Source organism: Globicephala melas, chromosome 20 (genome assembly GCF_963455315.2).
Source record: "Globicephala melas chromosome 20, mGloMel1.2, whole genome shotgun sequence".
Taxonomy (NCBI): domain Eukaryota; kingdom Metazoa; phylum Chordata; class Mammalia; order Artiodactyla; family Delphinidae; genus Globicephala; species Globicephala melas.
Genome location: NC_083333.1, coordinates 4,726,510 through 4,744,556, shown reverse-complemented (window position 1 = coordinate 4,744,556; position 18,047 = coordinate 4,726,510). Strand labels below are relative to the sequence as shown.

The 18,047-nt window shown below is 55.6% G+C and overlaps 1 protein-coding gene across 1 annotated transcript; it reads right to left on the bottom strand.

The window, feature by feature from the left end:
• Positions 1 to 224: 224 nt before the first annotated feature.
• FOXN1 (forkhead box N1) lies at positions 225 to 13,185 on the bottom strand. Its single transcript, XM_030862042.2, has 8 exons — positions 13,063 to 13,185; positions 12,215 to 12,673; positions 9,742 to 9,852; positions 7,819 to 7,949; positions 6,378 to 6,474; positions 2,991 to 3,198; positions 2,306 to 2,797; positions 225 to 541 (listed from the first exon to the last, which is right to left on the bottom strand). The coding sequence occupies exons 1-8, from the start codon at positions 13,183 to 13,185 to the stop codon at positions 225 to 227; spliced, it is 1,938 nt and encodes a 645-aa protein (XP_030717902.2).
• Between the last annotated feature and the right edge of the window lie 4,862 nt (positions 13,186 to 18,047).

Genomic DNA, 18,047 nt, shown 5'->3' with positions numbered 1-18,047 from the left:
GGGCCCTGAGCGAGGAGCTCGTGTACCAGGCGGCAGAAATGTGTGAGGGGCAGAATCCTGGGTGGTGACTTCTACACCCCCAGCTGCCAGCTAACAAACAAGTTGGCTTAGTGGCACAGGGACAGGGAGTGTGTTCCTTCCTTGACCTTTAAGGTGAGCCCGACATGGGTGGCCAGCTGGGACTTCCAGGCCAGGCAAAGGCTGGAGCAGCTGCTGAGCATAGCTCATGCTAGGGCCATGGGCTTGGAGCTGGGGCTGAGGTACACAGAGGGGCCAGCAGGGGCCATGGGTTCCAGCTCCATGAAGGCTGAGTAGAGGGTGGTGAGATGCAGGTCCCCCACTGCCCCGGAGGCCCCATTGCCTGGTGGTGTCAAGTCGCCTGCCCCGCTGCCTGTCTCTGCCAGACAGGGCCCAGGGGGGAAGCAGTGGGATGGGGATGGGGGTTGGGGCGGCAGCATTGAAGATGATGTCAGGGGTGAGGTCACCAGTACCAAGGGGTCAAGGGCCAAGCTGTCATCCTTCAGCTGTTCCCACAGGTTTCCTATTTGGGGGAGAGAACAGGCGTCACTGGGAGGCACTAAGGAGCCCTGTCTACCTCCCACCCCATGCTCTCACGTGCTAAAGAGAGCAGGATTGGGGTAACACTGAATGGAGAACAGCCCCTTGGCACTAGCTCTGTGACCCCAGGCAGTTGCAAAACCTCTCTGGTTCCTCCTCCCATGTAGGACAGTTTGAAAGCCATAGCTCAGATGATCTGTGTGGCTCTTTTTCTTGTGGGTGGGGGAGATGATCAAGGATTTGAGAGCTGCCTATTGGAAGGGTTGATGCAGATGCTGTACATTCTGGGGTTACCCTGGGGAGGGAGCCCCAGGAACTCTTCACCCTGGCTCTTGCCCAGGCTCCCAAGGAAGGTGGATCTGCAGCCCAGACCAAGGATCTTCCAACAATGCACTGCTGCGTCCAGTGAGCTGGTTGGGCTCAGCTCCCTGGGCATCCTCCACTGCAGGGCCCAAGGGACGGGAGCAAAGCCAGGAAGCACTGACTCTGGGAGCAAACAGTGCTGCCACCAGCTCCTCCTCTATGTGTTGTGTGACCTGCATCGTGGCAGGCCAGGGCCTGGAGCTCCTTTCCTGGGTATCAGGGCTGCAGGGTCTGGAGGAAGAGAGCTGAACTAAACCCTCGACTGAACTTGGCTGCCTGGGTTCCAATCCTAACTCTCCTTCTTTCTCTCTCTTTTTTTTTTTTTTTGGCTGCCCTGCGCGTCTTGCGGGATCTTAGTTCCCCGACCAGGGATTGAACCTGTGCCCTCAGCAGTGAAACCGCGGAGTCCTAACCACTGGACCTCCACGGAATTCCCTTAACTTTCCTTCTTTCTAGCTAAGTGACCTTGAATAAGTTACTTAACCTTGGTACACATCTGTGAAGTGGGTTGAATAATCCCTCCTATCCTATAGGCACACATGAGAGAGCACATGCAAAGCGCCTCACAAGATGCCTCACAGTTAGCAGGGCTCAGGTGATGCTTATGGTAGCTCACATGTCTATAGCTTCTTCTGAGGCTGTTGAGCCCTGTTCCCTACCTCTGGAGGGAGGCTCTAGCTGCTCGTTTCTAACAACAGCTTCCCAAGACCTGGGCTCTCTCCCCATCAGCCTGGGAGATCTCTGGGGGTCGGCTGCTCCCACCTGCTTGTGGGTGTCTCCTACCCCAGTGCACACAGAAGGTCTGAGGCCTGGGTCAGCACCCTCCTTCAAACCCCCTGTGGCCAGTACCAGGACCTGGGGGTGCACTGGAGATTAGATGGGAATGGGTGGGGTTGGCCACGTGCAGAGATGGAGCAGGCAAGATGGAACGGAAGAGATAGAACCTCTTCCCCCGGGACCTGCCTAGCTCTGAGGCCTTCCGTTCTTCCAGGGGGAAGATCTGTATCCTTCCTCTGCATTAGAAGATGAACTCAGAAAATGCAATCGCTTCTGGGAATGTTCAGACCATCGGTCACTCACAACCAAATATGGAATGGAACATTGGGCCCTTTCCAGCCCACCCAGAGCTGAGAGCGGTTTGATGATAGGTCAGTTGGAACCTGTTCAAGGGCACCAGGAGGAGGGAGATGGGGGCAAGGACATTCCTCTTCGACCCTTAACCACCACTACCCCCTACCCAGCTTGGGCCTTCTCTGCTCCAGTTGACCTGAAACCCAGCAGTTAGTTAGCAGGCCGCAGCCTGGAGACTTAGACGGGACGGGCCACACTGCCAGATGTCCCTCTCCAGTACTGTCCCACTTCTCCCTTCCCATCCCCAGCTCACCCTGAAAGTCGAAGTCAGTGAGAGAGGGATTGATGGCATCCAGGTCAGTGCCAAGGTCTCCGTCTGGCAGCAGGGTTTCATGTATGGTCCTGGCTGAGGAAGGTTCAGCCAGCAGCTTGGCACTGTGGCTGGGTGGAGTGTGGGCAGGCAGAGGCGAGTCCTGGGGGGTGCCCGGCTGGGCCCGCAGCTCAAGGTGACCATCTGGCTGTGGGAACAACGGCTGCAGAGGTCCAGGAGGGGCCAGGCCCGGTGAGAGGTGCGAATATGTCTGCCCATAAAAGGAGGGTGCGTGCCCCCCAAGTAGGTCCTGCAGGGGATTCTTGCCACGAATGGGGCCCGGAGCTGGGTGGATTGACTGCAGCGGCTGGGAGAACCCGGCTGGAGGTGGCAGGGGCCGGATGGAGCCTGAGCCTGCCAGCCCAGGGGGTGGGCAGCCGAGCAGTGGGGAACCCAGCTTCTCCCTCTTGTCTCCAATGAGGCTGTCCAGCTCTTCTGAAAAGGCCCAAGAGAGAGAGAGACACCATGAGGCCTCCCTTTCCCCACGAACGCTCCCAGCCTTAGAACCGCACTCAGGCGCTTTCCTCACTTATCAGTTCTCCTTGCTCAGCTTTTCTTGCCTCCTCCACTCTTATTTTTTTTGCCTCATGGGCACCCTGGGCCCTCCCTGCATGGCCGTTAGCCTCACCTGGCTTGGCCATGCTTTTGCGCACGGCAATGGGGTCTTTCCTCTTCCACTTCTGCAGTTCCTCCTGCATCTTGTCGATCTTGGCTGGATTGAGGGCCCACAGGCAGCCCTTGCGAGAGGAACTGCCTGATTTGTTCTCTACCTTCTCGAAGCACTTGTTAAGAGACAGGTTGTGGCGGACAGAATTCTTCCAGCCATCAGGCGCCGTCTGCCGGAGCAGAGCAAGACAAGAATTCAGGCCGGGGTCACGAAGCCAGAAAACTCCTTTGCTATCTGGGCACAGAACTGCCACCCACCCTGGGGCTTGTCGTCCTCGTCAGCACCCAGCCCACGCTCGGTACCCTTCAGCAGTGGGGCAGGGGTGGGCAAGAACCTTGCTCACAGTTAGTAGCACCTAGAATCTGCCTTCGTCCTACACCATGCCCTTCAGAGAGGGCTGTAGGTGGTTCATAAAGGAAGGGCTGGTGGGCGCTACGGACGGCCCCGCCCCTCCCCAGCCTGCGGTTGGGCCACTCCCCACTGGGTCCTCAGGCCTGTGCTTGGACCCGTCTGTGGAGAGGAACTCGCTACGCTGAGCTCTCCCTGCTGTGAGTTTGTCTCTGGGGTGTAGGTCTGTGGAGTCCTCTGAGTGTGAGGGCATGTGTGTCCCTGAGAAATGAGTGTGTGTGAGAAAGTCTCTCTGGGTGTGTGTGTGGGTATCCATGGTTGTCTGTGTGTGTGGTTGTGAGTGTTCATATGTGTGTGCCTGGGGGGCGTGGCCTGATGAGGAGGCCAGCCCTCAGGCGGGCAGTGCTCATGCCAACAGAATAAACACCCATTAGGAGGCCTGGTCATGCCACCAGGGCAGTAATTGCGCCCAGGGAGGGTTGTAAAAACTATTAGGCTGACTCAGTTGGGTGAGAGGCAGTGGCGGGGGTGCCAGGGGGCACCCCTTTTGCCCCCACCTCCAGCTCTGTCCCAGGCTCTGTGGCAGTCCTGGGCCCAGCAGGGGTGACTGTGGGCAGAGTGCCTGCTCTGGCTGGTGAGGTCCCTCTACCCTCGTCCCTCGGCCCCTCTCCCTTCCAGCTCACAGTTTCTGCTTAATGAGGGGCAGCCACTCCCTCCTCCCCAGCTCACTTGCCCCAGGGAGCAGTCAGGCTGAATCATGTCCAGCAGAACTGGGCCCTGATGCCAGCGTCACTGCAAGTTGCTCGCAGGAGCTGCTGGAGCCTTTCTCAGGGGCCGCTGGCCTGGGTCAGGGGCCTGGTTGAGATGACCCTCAAGGCTCCCAGGGTCATGACAGAGAATTCTTGAGCCACCGGACCAGCCAGCTGGGGAATTCAGCTTCAACTCCCACGACAGTCCCTACTAGGAGTCAAGGCTGTGGGCAGAGTTAATGGGGACTGGGCCCTTTTATGGCCCCATAAATCTGTGATTTGGGGGTGCCAGGGCAGCCCCCACCCCAGCCACTTCCTGTTTGGAAGAGGGGTGGTCAGTGCTAGCAATTATGTCCAGTGGTTGGACCTTCCCCAATCCCACATCTCTGACTCACAGGGCTTCAGGACGCCCATCTCAGCTGCCTTGGGCGTGAGTGCTGCCCACCCTAGGGTCCACTCTGTCCTTGCCCAGAAAAATGACCTTCAACTGGGGAGTGAGTGATAGAGGGGGCAGAGGATCTTTGAACTAATTTCTTAGGTGGGTCAGAGGGGAACGGTGAGAGTTGGAAGTAACTTACGCGCCGACGGGTTCAACCTGACCATTTTACAGACTGGGAAACTGAGGTCCAGAGAAGAAAGGGTCTAGCCCTAGATCACACAAGGAGGTGGTGACAGAGCCCAGACTCCAATTCTGTTCCCTAACTAAGGGCCCTGCCCAGCTCACCCCATAGGACTGCTTTCACCATCTGGGGCCTGACCCATCCTCACAGATGCTTTCTCTCTGAAGTCAAATGTAAACTTGGGAGTGAGGGAGTGATGCAACTGGCTAAGAACAACAACTGGAACCAAAAAAAAAAAAAGCAGTTAGACCTCTTCACTACTCAGCCCTACGAAACAGGGATTACACAGCTCCCAGGAAAAATAATTAAGCCAGGAAGATGAGACGTAGGGAAGGGCTGGGAGTTGGCAGGGAGGACAGGCTGAGAGGAATGGGGCAGGGCCCTCACTTCCCTCTCTCTGGCCTGGCTCCTTGAAGCCCTAGGGGACCCTCTAAAAGCGTTATAGGCCAGGGAGGCTCTGGTCCCCTGACTTGCTGGGGTAGAAGGGCAGCTCTGGATACTGACTTTGATGCTTCTTGAATCCCCGTGACAACTCTCCTTCCTCCTCTCCCTTCCAGGACCTTTGATGGATGACAATACTTTTTCATTCTTGGCCAGAACTCTGACCATCTTGCCCACTCCTCATCTGATGGCAGCTCAGCAAGTACAAGCTTGTTTGAATATCAGCCTCGAATTACCCCCAGGCAGCACAGTTGGGAAGACGGTGGGGCCAGAAATCACTGGCAGGTGGAGCTGGGTTCTGGCTTACCTGGGCCGCAGCTCCCACCCTCTGCCTGGGTAGAAGGTGAGACTGTATCCACTAGGGTGCAGGCCTTGGAGAAGGCACCCCTCACACGCAAGCTCTGACCTCCCCTGCACCCACCCCAGAAGAAGGGGTTTTTGTTGGAGGGCCTGGGGAGCATCAGACAAGGGAAGTGGGTGGTGTGGGAAGCCAGAGAGCTTGAGCCGGCAAGTGATCCCACTTGATGTTTGGCCTTGAGTAAATGGAGAGAAGGGCATCTGTCCTGCCTCTAGGGAGGGAGTTTGCTAGAGCCCCATCCCTTCTGTGGATGATAGAAATTATTGATAGATCCCGTCCATGGGAAGGTCGGGTGAACCAGCCAGTTCCCTAGGGCACTCTAAGACCATGAAGCCCACACTCTGCTTTCTGGCAGAACAGCAGCTGAGACTGCCGCCCACAGAGGCAGATCCTAATCTCTCCCAGGAAGGTAATGAGTTCTGCAGTCCCAGCATCCTGTGTCACCTTGGCTGGCCAGCTCCTACCCCAGTTCCTCCAGTCCTACAGCATCCTGGGGGCAGCGGTGGGAACAGCCTCGCATTTCTTCCCAAGCTCTCTCTCCCCATTTGGGGTAGGTGGACGCTCCTTGAAGCCTATCAGAATTGCCATGTCCACCTTCCACCAGCATGAGGTCTGACTCCAGCCTGCTGTGTGACCTTTGGTGAATGGCTTGAGCTCTCTCTTCCTCACACAGAACTGTCCTTCTGAAGTGGAGACAAGGGGGAGCATGTGGGGGACACACCCTCTCCTGGCTTTCACTCAAACTCATCTCCCACCTCCCAACAGAATCCTCTGGTTCCAGAGAGGCCTGGCTTGCCTGGGGCTGGTGGGGTGTGGTGGATTTGGGGCTCACCTTGAAGTAAGGAAAGTGCTCCGTCATAAAATTGTAGATCTCGCTGACGGGAAGGCTCCCAGTTTTACTGTTCTTCAGGGCCATGAAGATGAGGATGCTGAAGGCAGAGAAAGTTCTGAGAGTTTGAACCTCTGACCTGGCCTGGAGTCTCCCCACCCCCACCCCCGGCCTGGCTGGAATAGTCAAGGAAGAATAGTCTGCTGTAGAATTCACGCGTGAGAGGCCCTATGAGGTCCAGAGAAGAAGGAATGAGAAAGTGTCCACTGAAGTCAGGAATTACTGATATACAAGGGTCTCGTGGCATCTGAGAGAGCTGGGTTACAATCCTGGCTTTGGCCACTCACTAGCTGTGTGACCTTGGGTGAGTGCCTTAACCTCTCTGAGCCTCAGTTTCCTCAGCTTTGAAGTGAAGAGAGTAATAGCTGTCTCAGAGTCGTGAGGATTAAGCATGCTGCCTAGCACATAGAAGGCACTCATTAAATGGAAGCTGTCATTACCAGTCAGCCTTCAGCCGATTGCATGAATGTTGGATAGTAAGGGAGGGGATTAAGGTTTTTTGAGTCCCTAAAAAGTGCCAAGCACATTCTCTCACTTAATCCATCCAAAGGCCTGAACATTGCAGTTCTCTCTCTCTCTTTTTTTTTTAACAGATGAATAAACAGAGGCTCAGAAAGATTAAGTAACTTGCCTGAGGTTTCACAGCTAATAAATTCAGAGCCTGGAGTAGAACCCAGTTCTACTGGACTCCAAAGATTGCATGTGCTCCTTTCTGCTCATCATCTGGCCTTCCACAAACCCCTTCTCTGTGCTCCTGGATAATGTTTAAGTTCCTTTTCCTTCTCCTGAGCTCATACTGGCTGATGACCTGACCCCATGAGGGGCCTGGCACACAGGAGGTCGAGTATTGATGCTGGTTAGATGAATGAAAGTTCAGATGGAAGGTCTCCCAGATGGGCTGGGTGCTGCTGGCCTGGTACTTATAACCCCAGCGCCAGAGCAGTTGCACCAGATCTGGTAGGTGCTGGATAACTGAGCCGCATCTGCAGACCTCATCCCTCACTTACTTCCAGCAGAGCTTTGGGGTGAAGCTTCTCTCTATATCTGGGGAGGGAGGGAGAAGGGGGGAATCATCCCCCCTAAACTCTCAGTTTCAGGCCCTGGGCCCCAGGAAGCTAGAACTTAGCGGGCTCATCCAGGGCACCAGCACCTGCTGAGCTGAGCCACAGACATGGCTCCCCAGGGTGAGATGAGAGGTCAGAGGTGAACTAGTCAATCCCCCTGCCCCATGCTGGAATCTTCTCTATAGCATCCTTTGGAAGTCCACTAGCTATGACTTCCACTCCCTGCCATTACCCTTATACCTCAAGGGATTCCATGTCTCAGTTTCCCCAGGGTCCTCTCAGCCCTCTTCCTTCTACCTCAGGAGTGCTGAGAAACGTACCTGTAGGAGTAAATGGGTTTTGGGAAGAGAGGCTGGTGCCCATCGGTGCTGGCCTGGGGTGCAATCCGCTGGTATGGATAGTGTGAGGAGCCCAGGTAAGGTACAGGGTAGCTGCTGCCACCTGGTGAGTACTGTAGAGGTCAAAGGGGCAGAGTGGTTGCCATGGTAACCAGTCTTCCCAAGGAAGGGGGCTCCCTGCCCCCATTCACATACATCCAGAGAAGGAACTGAGGCTAGATTCTTCTCTCCTGTGCTCCACCACAATGGTCATGGGCCCCAAAGAGCTATCTGAGGATGCTGGCCAAGGATGCGGCTATCCGGGGGCCTGTGAGGAGATCCACATTCCAGAATTCAGGATCTCAGAGGCCTCAGAGCTCCCTTCCTCCAGCATCTTTCTCTCAGGTCTCTAGGTACTCTGGTTGCCATGGTGATAGGACAGGAGTTGGGCTAGAGAGTGTGAGGGGTAGCCCAGGCCCTTGTACCCTTCTGGGCAGGCGCTCCAGACCTCTCTGGTATCTCCTGGAGTGGTCGGGCTGGAAGTGGGGTGTCCAGCCTGGGCATTTGCTGGGCACTGCCACCTTTTATGAGTTTCAGTGGCTCCTTGAAAGGGCTGGTCACGATGGTGGGCAGGTGAGGGTAGGAGGTGGTTTTTATGGCAAAGGGAGTGGCTGCGGTGCCAGGGATGGTGTTTTATGGGGGTGAGGGTGGGTAGGAAACTCTGACTCCCCCATCTGCTCCAGGCCGAAGTGATCTTTCCAGGTCACCCGAGAGACACTTAGTGACTGAGTCACCTCTCTGCAGGTTCCATAAAGCCCTGGGTGTGGCTATCTTGTTCGAGGAGGGGGTGCAGAAAATAGAGGGCATCGAGACAGGGCTGGGCATGACGAGGCCGCCTAGGGTCTGGTAGTCCCTTCGCCCTGCTGTGGCTCAGTCCCTGACGGGCCAGGCCGCCTCAGGGACATTCCTACCCTGGGTCAGACCGCGAGCCTCAGGAGCGCTCGGCTATTCCAGCCAGGCTCGTCATGGAGTGAGGATGATCCCTCTTGTGTTTCCTCTGCTTCCCTCCTTCTCCTTCTTTCTCCGCACTAAGCAGGCAGTCTGACCAACACACCCCCATCCCCCGCCCACCTGCCTGCCTCCCTGGCTTGGCCAAGATCAAGGCCAATGCCAAAGAGCTGGGAGCAGAACCTGCTCCACAGGCAGGGCCTGTCTCAGTGCCAGGCTGCAGGTGGATGAAGCGGGGTGCTGGGCAGTCACTTGCTCTGTCTTGCCCGGCGACTCCTGGGAGCTGCTTGGCTATTCTAGGACTCTTTTCTTTCTCTTTTTAAAAACCTCCATCCCATGCCAGTATGGGTCAATTACTTGGCTTCCTGTACGTCTGGGAGGAGCTGAGGCTGGGCAGTGGGGTGGGAAGGGGGATAGGGCCAGAGATGATGGGGACCTGTAACCTCCAACTGGGAAGGTCCCCTAACTTCACTCCTGGTTCCACCCTGTCTAGGCTAAAGGGAAGTTTGAGGCCAAGGCCACATAAGATGGTGGCTGACCCAGACGAAAGCCCGCTGTTCCCTGGTCTGCTCAGCCTTGTGTGTCACCCCATTTACTCCTTTTCTCTTTGCTCAGTCCTTTTCTAGCTCTCCTCTTCTCTCCCTTTTTGGTTCCCATCCGGCCCTGCCCCAGTCTCAGTCCCACTCTCTTTCCTGAGACCTCTCAGGCAGTGTCTCAGACAAACCCCACCCCAAGAGAAGGGCAATTGCTTCCCTCCCCGTGAACCCCTGTTCCCCACCCCAGGTGGCCCAGCCTGAGATTCAGGGCCCGGCTCTCCCTACCTGCCCATCCAGGTGTGCACACACACACTCACACACACACCCACACATGTAATATCCTGAGACCCTGGGGAAAATTGCCCACCTGCCCCAGACCTACCTGGTGGAAGGGGGGCTGGGAAGGACAGTACATATGCTGCAAGGGGGGCTGGTAACAGTACATGCCTGGACCGCTCTCCAGAGGTGGGGGCTTGACCTCAACTTCTGACTCCTGCTGGAAGGAAAAAATAACAGATGACCGAGCTGGACCATATTTTTCTTCCTTTTTCTCTTCTGTGTCTCGAACCTTACACAAAAGCAACCCCTACTTTGCCTCCCCCAGAGCTTATTCCTGGAGAACAAATAGAGAACAGAGAAGGGCAGGGATTTTCCTGAGGGAACTCAGCAAGTTAGTGGTGGAGCTGAGGCTGGAACTGACAGGGCTCCCCATCCCCCCACCTCCCTGCAGGTGAGAGACTGAGGCTGGGCTGTCTGGGGACATGGGGGAGACTTGTCATTGGTCACACTGAAGCTGGGGTAGGACCAGAGGTCTCCCTGGAATGGCACAAGGGTGCACTGCCTGACCCCACTCACCAAGCCCGGCTCAGGACTTGCTTGTTGGTTCAGAGCCACCAGCCCCTCAGAGCAGGTGTGCAAAGGACCACTGCTCTAGAATTCCCATTGCAGAGCCATGGTGAGGGGAGCACAGGAAGTGGCCAGAGAGGTTGGTCCAGCTGGGGCCCCCAAGGTCCTGACCCTTCCTCTTCTGCAAAGCCCAAGGGAACTCTGGCAGGCTCTCTGGAGGGGGCTAGCGAGTCCCCTCTGCTCTGGCCATCCCCAACTCAGAGCCTCTGCTCTCTGCTCTGGGGAGTGTACACTGTTGCTGGTCTGCTGGAGCCCCGTGGCCTTTCTCACTCTGGCGGAGGGAGCCTGCAGCTGCTGCTGGCGGTGGAGGCCAGATTCTGGCCTCCCAAGGGTTGTGAGCCCCACATGGAGCCCCCAGGGGCCAGCATAGAGTTCTACCCAGAGTAGGGCCAGACAGAGTATGCAGCTAGGTACAGGAAGGTCAACAAGGCCAAGAGCAGGTGGACCATTCTTCCTGGGATTACCAGGGGCCTTGGGAACCAGCATCTGGGCCCAGAGGGTCAAATTAGCTGTGAGCTCTTTCTGGGTGTGCCCGGGATTGCTGATGTAGAGATAACCCTAATCATAGAATCTCAGATCTAGAAGGGCCACAAACACTATGTCCAGCCCTATCATTTGGCAGATGGTGGGGCTGAGCCCATAGAAGGGAAGTGATGTGCCCAAGATCACTCAGAGTCAGCCAGCCTGCTGTGGGTCTCTGGGCCCAAACTCTTCTCTCCATTGTGTGTGTGTGTGTGTGTGTGTGTGTGTGTGTGTGTAAGAAAGTGGGCTCAAACCTCAGCCTCACTTCTTATAGGCTGAGAGACACCTTGGGCAAGTCACTTGGTCTCTACGGAGCCTCAGTCTCCTCATCTGCAAAATGGGGTTAGTGGGAACTCTTTAGAGGGTTGTCATGAGGATTGAACAGGGCACTTGAAAGAAAGCATCTGGCACAGTGACCACGGGCTGGCACTGAGTGGACATTTGGGGGGAAGCAACTGGTATGATGGTCCCTTTCCTGGGGGCTGCTGCCACGTTCAATGGGCCCGAGGAAGACGCCGTCAAAGGGCCCCAGAACCAGAAGCAGACTCCGTCTTGGCCGCAATTGGTAGGGGCCCAGCGCCTTCTCTATCTTCCCCTCCTGGGAAACAGGCTTTTGTTGGGGGTGGCTTGTGGATTGAATGGGAGCCTGTTTGAAAGCAAGAGGTAAGGAGAGCTGGTGGGCATCTGGAGTAGGCACAGCCCAGGCTGGGGAGCGGGGAGCAAAGCTCCCTTTAGTCTTCCTCTTCCCAAGGCAACAAGCCTATGAGGTACTATTAACGATACTTTTCTGATGAGGCTCAGAGAGCTTAAGTGACTTGCCCAAGGTCACACAGCTTGTGGGTACGGCTATGAAAGGAAATGAGCTTTCAAGGTGCTTTCAAGGTATTTCTATGAATATACCCAGGCCTCACTCCGGGTAAAGAATGGGACCAGAGTGTCCTTTGAGAAGACTTGTGTCCTTTGAGAAGACTTAAGTCCTCTCTCAACTCTGTAGGCTGATGCTGGAGAGAACATTGTGCCCTGTGGCTCCTCCCTAAACCCTTTCTCTTGGCCTCTGGAATGCGTTTTTCTTCTCACATTTGCATATGAGCCTGTAGGTCTGGCTGGAGATTCTTGACACTTACACAGAGAGAAGCTGCACACTGGAATCCTGACTCAGGAGCCTCTGGGAAGCTTCCAGCTTCCTCGGTCTGACCGGCCTCCCCAGCCTTGTCCCCTCCACACCAGGCCAGGGCAGCGACCCTTGCCCAGCTGACCTGGAGGCCCAGAATGAAGCCTAGGGTCCCCAGCTCTCTGAGCTCACTGCTTTCCTGGTGCACACTGACCCTGAGTGGAAAGCTCTGGAAAGGGATGGCGGGGGGTTTGTTCTGGGCTGCCAGGAATTGGGATGGGGGTAGGTGGGATGGCTGCCGGCCACTGGTACTCACCAGGACTTGGGGGCTGTGCTCCCGGCTGGGGTAGGGGAGCCCGTTGCACCAGGCCTCTGCTGGGAAGCCAGGCAGGAAGGCCTCACGCTCCCCCACATCTGTGGGGATCTCCTCAAAGGCCTCCAGCGCCCCTGGGGTCTTAAAGGAGTGTCCAGCGAGGGCCAAGGCGGTCTGGGCCTCAGGGAAGACGTCGTCATGGAAATGCCGCTTGTACGGATGGAAGGGCACGTGGCTGCCCTTGAGGAAGCGCCCGGGGCTGCTTGCCGGGCCCTCCTCAAAGCCAAAGCCGGGGTACTTGTCTGAGGGTGAGAGCCGGAAGGGGCCCAGGCCAGGGCCAGCTGGGCAGTGGACCTGCTCGGGACCCGGTGACGCGGCGCAGGGGCTGTGTGGAGGCAGTGCGGGTGCCCTCTCTGGAGGGCCATCGGGCACAAATGATGAGCAGCTGAAGCCGACATGCTTCTGGGGTGGACAGAGGGTAGAGAGCCTGTGAGCGGAGGCTCCACCGGGACCCTACTCTGCGCGAAGGTAAAGGGCCTGTGGCTGAGCTCTGGCGAGACATAGCCTGCCCTGGGAAACCCCAATCTGACGAGAGCACACTGTTTCTAAACCTGGTCGCCCCCAGCAGGATGGAGGCACAGCCCTGCCCTGGGAAAGCCCCAGACTGAAGGGACAAGCAGAGGCCCAGGTCTGACACTTCTGTATCTGGGAGTCACTGGGTACTTATTTGCTGGTGGAAGGGACAAGACAGATGCAGGCAGGTCCCTGGGGGGTGGGGGTGATGGCCCACCTGCGGCTCGTGCACCTCTCAGGTCTTGGCCTCAGCCTGGACCTAAGTGCCTGGTACTTACGTTCTGTGGGGCAGGGGAGCCTGGGAGGCCCGGTGCCTGCATGTGGTCCCCTTGGGGCTCGCCTTCCAGTCTGGTGGGGCCCGGCAGCGTGACGTCAGACTGCTGCAGGAGTAGCGACACCATCACCCAGTCCTGGCCTCGAAGAAAGCCAGCTGTGATGAGTGTGAGGACCACCGTCCAGGGCTGACCAAGCCCAAGTCCACCACCTCCATTCCCACCCCATCCCCGGGCTGGGACCCTGACTCCAGCCAGATGTCTGATGAGAGGGGGAAACAGACAGACAGGGACAGATAAACAGACAAACTGAGAGGAACATCGGAAACAGAAGGAAGCAGATAAACAATGGGAGAGACAGAGTATGAAGGACACAGAGAGAGAGAGGCAGGTGGACTCGAGGGGACTTGGATGCCTCGTGGCCCCGTGAGCCTGGCCGGCATCCCCCACGGCACTGGGGATGCCACCACCGGCCCACTGTGGAACGTGTGGCATATTTGGTTTTCTCCTATGTCCTCCACACTCCAAAGTACCTGGGACTTTGCGCAGGCCAGTGCCCTTTCTGAGCTTTGCACTCACCTTTCGAAAAACTCAGGGCCTATACTAGGTGACATGGAGGGCTCTTGCTGTTCAGACCTTCTAGAATTATAGGAGAACTCTGTACCCAGCACAGTTGAGTGGTTAAGAGGACTCAGCTCAAAGCCAGCCTTTGCCTTTCCTTGCTAGCTGTGTTAGCGAAGCTTTCTGAGCTTCCACATCAATCATCTGCAAAAACAGGGAGAGAGAGAGGGCCGCCCTCGTGGGGATGCCGGATTAAATGAAATCATGCACATGAAGAATTTAGCACAGTGCCTAGCATGTAGTAAGTGCTCAGTAAATGCCAGCCCTCGTTATTAACATCATTATTAGTATGGTTCTTTTTTTTTTTTTAACATCTTTATTGGAGTACAATTGCTTTACAATGGTGTGTTAGTCTCTGCTTTATAACATTAGTATGGTTCTTACTACTACTACCCTCACTTCTCTGCCTTCCTTCTCCACCATCTGCAAAGGGCAGTTTCTCCTGAATTTCTTCCTCTTTGCCCAAGTGGTTTCTGAGAAAGGCCACCCTTTGCTGAGAGCCTGCTCTGGGCTGGCCACTGTGTAAATGATTAGGAGAATTTTCTCATTGGTTTGTCAGAATAATCCTGTGAGTGAGGGACATTATTAACCTCACTTTCCAGATGAAGAAACTGAGGCTCAGAGGGGTTAAGTGACTTGCCCAAGTCACATAGCTAATCCTTGATAGAGTCAAGTTTTGAACCCAGATCTGTCTGACTCTGAAGGCTACACTCCTCTCAGTCTCTTCATTTGTTGCGGGTCAGAGTGGGGGGTGCATGGGCTAGGCGCCAAACAACAAGAAAAGCACGAGGTTTACACACACACAAGACCCCCTCCGGCAGAGCAGGAGAACTGCATTTCCCCAGCCCTGCTCTCCCAGGAGCTCTGGAGGGGAGGGATGGCCGTGGTGACTCCATGTGCCCAGCCTGGGGTTGGTACACCTTTGTTAAATAAGCTCTCTCCTTCATTTGACAAGGGGGTAGTGGGGACAAAGAAGGGAGGGCAATTGTCCAAAGTCCCTCAGAGGATCAGTGGCAGAGGGGGCTAGGAGCTGGGGTCCAGGTGGGGGCCTGGTGGAGGCTCTCCCGCCCCTTCAAGAGTCTCCACCGCCCCTTCTCCATGTCCCGGTGCCGCTCACTCGGCAATGCTAAATGTGGCGTGACCAGGGAAGCGCCGAGCTGGCCGTAACTGGACACCACGGTGGAGCAGGCCTGGGGCCCGAGGTGCAGGGCAGCCCATCTCTGGCTCCGCATGATTGCGCGGCCCGGCCCCTGCTCCCTGGACAGCCCCTGGACAGCTCAGGCCCGCCTGCCACTCCTGGCCCTGGTCCAGAGGTGCTTTCCCAAGGCCTTCTCCAGGCCTACCAGAGGCAAGCCTGGGCCCCTTCCTCCCCCAGGTCTTGGGCTTTGTAACACGTGGGGCGGTGGTCACTCTCCTCTCCAGAGGCAGAAGAACATATGGTTAAGAGCAAAGGTTTGGGATTTGGGCTGACCCAAGTTTGAGTCCCAGCTGTGTCACTTCCTGGCTGTGTGACTTTGAAAAAACGGTGCAGTTCTCTGTATCTCCTTTTGCTCCTCTGATAACAGGGCTTGTGGACCCACCTCCCCCCTTGTGGAGAGAGGGATGAGGCTGCCTTAGTCCCTGACCCCTTTCTCGAGTAGCTGGTGGAGCTCTTAAAGTTGCATTATCTAGTTCCGAAGCTCTAGAGTCAGGATTGGGTTTGAATCCCATTTAACAGTGGGACTTTGGTTGGGCAACTTGCTCAGCGTCCTTCCTCGGACCTCAGTTTCCTCATCTATAAAATAGGGCTAATAGTACGTACCTCTCTGGAGGGTTAAGTGATATATTGCTTGCAAATAACTTAATGCATAGGATGTGCTCAGTAAATGATAGCTATTATTAATATTAGCAGTGGGACAGAGTTATCCTAAATGATGAGCTCTGGGGGTGAGGACCAGGAGAGCGGAGGGAACTCCTCTTTTCTGCCTCCCACCTCCGTCTCCCTGACATCATCCTCCCCCATTGGCAGAGGCTACACTTCTCTCCTCTTGACCCTCTGGCCTCAGAGATCGTTTTAGCCTTTCCCCTGAGGGAGAATGGCTGCAGAAACTCCCAGGGATTCGAGTAGGAAGGAAGGGGAGGCGACTCTTGCTTTGGATCCCTCAAGAGGCCTCTCTGACGGTTGCAGTGTCCGGGCTCTGGCATCTGCATTCACGAGGAATCTTTCACTGATGACTAATCTTTACGCTACCTGCTGCAGTTTCAGGGGGCACAATAGGATGTGTGCCTGCAAATCTCGTCAGCAAACCAGTGCAGGAGGTCCAGTCAGCTCTCCTCCTTCCTTGGATCCCAGGAGCTACCCCTGATGGCACTCATGACCCTGCCACTCAGGATGGGCTTCCACAACCCACAACCTGCTCTCTTTTTGGGCTAGAGCTAGGCCAGGGCTCTCGATGGTGGACAGTGCCCTGGGGTCCCTTGGACTGTAAGGACTTCCCTAATCACAACTGCACATCTATAAAGCACTCTGCAGTTGACAAAGCACCTTCGTATCTATCATCTCATTTCATCCTCCCTTTGCCCCAGAGAGTAGCAGGCAGTGGTGTGCTGGAGTCAGCTGCTATGGACTTGTTAGGGCCAACTGTACCCATCTCTTTCCAAATCCATTTTTGGTGAAATTGGCCCAAATTGGCCTTGGTGGGAATATTTACCCAAGGAAATTTGCAAATGCTACAAATTAGTCCTTTTTTTTGGAGAGCTGGTGGGTGAGCATTTATCATACATCACTGGTAGGGGAGAAATGTCATTAATCCCATTTTTCAGGGGAGAAGATTAAGGTCCAGAGAGAAATGACATGCCCAGGGCCACATAGTTAAAACTGAAAACCACATCTCCTGCGTCTCAGGCCTCAGAGCCCCAGTTACGCCCCCAAACCACTCCAGGGGTGCAATGCTGGCAAAACTTTAGCAGAAGACCACTTTAGTATCCAGGTATTCTGTCTACCCCCTACTCTCAGAACTTTTCCTTCTTCCATGATCCTTGAGGAGTGGGAGGGCAGGGGTAGGGCTAGAAGAAGTAGACTTGATCTTTCCTGGAGTCGGAGGGAAGAAAGAAATGCTAACCTGAGTAGGAAACATGACGAGGAATAAATTCCTCAGAAAGAATGAACACAGGATCAACAACCAGTGTTATCAAATCTTTGCTCTGTGTCCTTCTCACAAACAGCCAGGTCTTTTGTCCTTTCCACCCAGCATATCTCCCCACCCCTCAGAGACTCTTTTCCCAGTACCCCAGGATTAAGGCAGAGGGGGTATTTGTGGGGTAGGAGCGGGGGGACACCCTGTTGGCTGGTTGTGTGACCTTGGACAAGTCGCTTCTCCTTTTCTGTACTCAGTTTCGTTATAAGTAAAATGATGCGCTGGGACCATTTGCATCTAAAGATGTTGAAGCTGGTCCTGTGGATGTGTATATGGTCCACAGAGCTGTCAGTTAGGCCCTCATCTCTGCTTTTTCTTCAGGAGGGACCTCTCTGAGGAAATCCTCAAGGGGACCAGGAACAACTGGGTGAGTTATTATACCCCAGAAAGGAGGTGCTGTATTATCACCCCCATTTTATAGACGAGGAAACTGAGGCTCAGAGAGGTTAACCTGACTTGCCCAAGTTCACTCAGCTAGTGAATGATGCTCCCCAGGATTCAGACACAGGCTTCAAAGCGAGAGTGCCTAACCACTACGCTACACAGCCCCACCTCGGGAACACCTCAACTTCCTTGCTCACACCTGGAAGCCAGATTGGCAGGTGAGGGGCAAGGTTGGAGGTTTCCTTGGGACGGTCTGTCCCTGTACCCTACGTGGGCGGCTGAGTCACAGAGGACACTAAGGGCCCTCACTGGGCTCTACACACTCCCTCCCATGCAGGCTGCTCCTACCTGCCCTTTACAGAGGTGGAGATGGTAGAGTTCCACCTTAATGGTTTCTGTTACTGGCTGTGGCAGCATGTTTTACAAGGGGTGGGGACCGTGCCCAGTGCCGCCTGTGGCCCCACCCAGGCTCCACCCTCCTGGCTGCTGGGAGGGGTCCCCTGGAGCAGTTTGGTAGGGGCCACTCCTGAGGCTGGACACCCTGGATACTGGGAGTCTGGGGTTTCTAGCTCCTCTGCTCCCATCAAGGTTGGGGGTTCTGAGGCCAAAATCCTGTCCCCTCTGGCTCTTGACCCTGACTCGGTATCAGGAAGTGGGTCAGCTGCCCCTGCCTTGAGATCTGATTAAAGCGCTCTGAGAAGCAACTACAGATGAAAAGGGCAGGGGGTGGAGTGGGGAATAAGAACAAAGGATGAAGAGTGATCATGTCCCCCATGTGATGCTTTCCTCAAATCTGAGCCACGGACACCT

Excerpts from the sequence above, each read along its gene's own strand:
- FOXN1 (XM_030862042.2), bottom strand. The coding sequence starts at position 13,185 with ATGGTGTCGCTACTCCTGCAGCAGTCTGACGTCACGCTGCCGGGCCCC. Across the intron at positions 9,853-12,214 it reads AGCACAGCCCCCAAGTCCTG|GAGTCAGAAGTTGAGGTCAA; the intron begins GTGAGTACCAGT and ends TCCTTCCAGCAG. Across the intron at positions 542-2,305 it reads CACTGACTTCGACTTTCAGG|GAAACCTGTGGGAACAGCTG; the intron begins GTGAGCTGGGGA and ends TCCCCCAAATAG.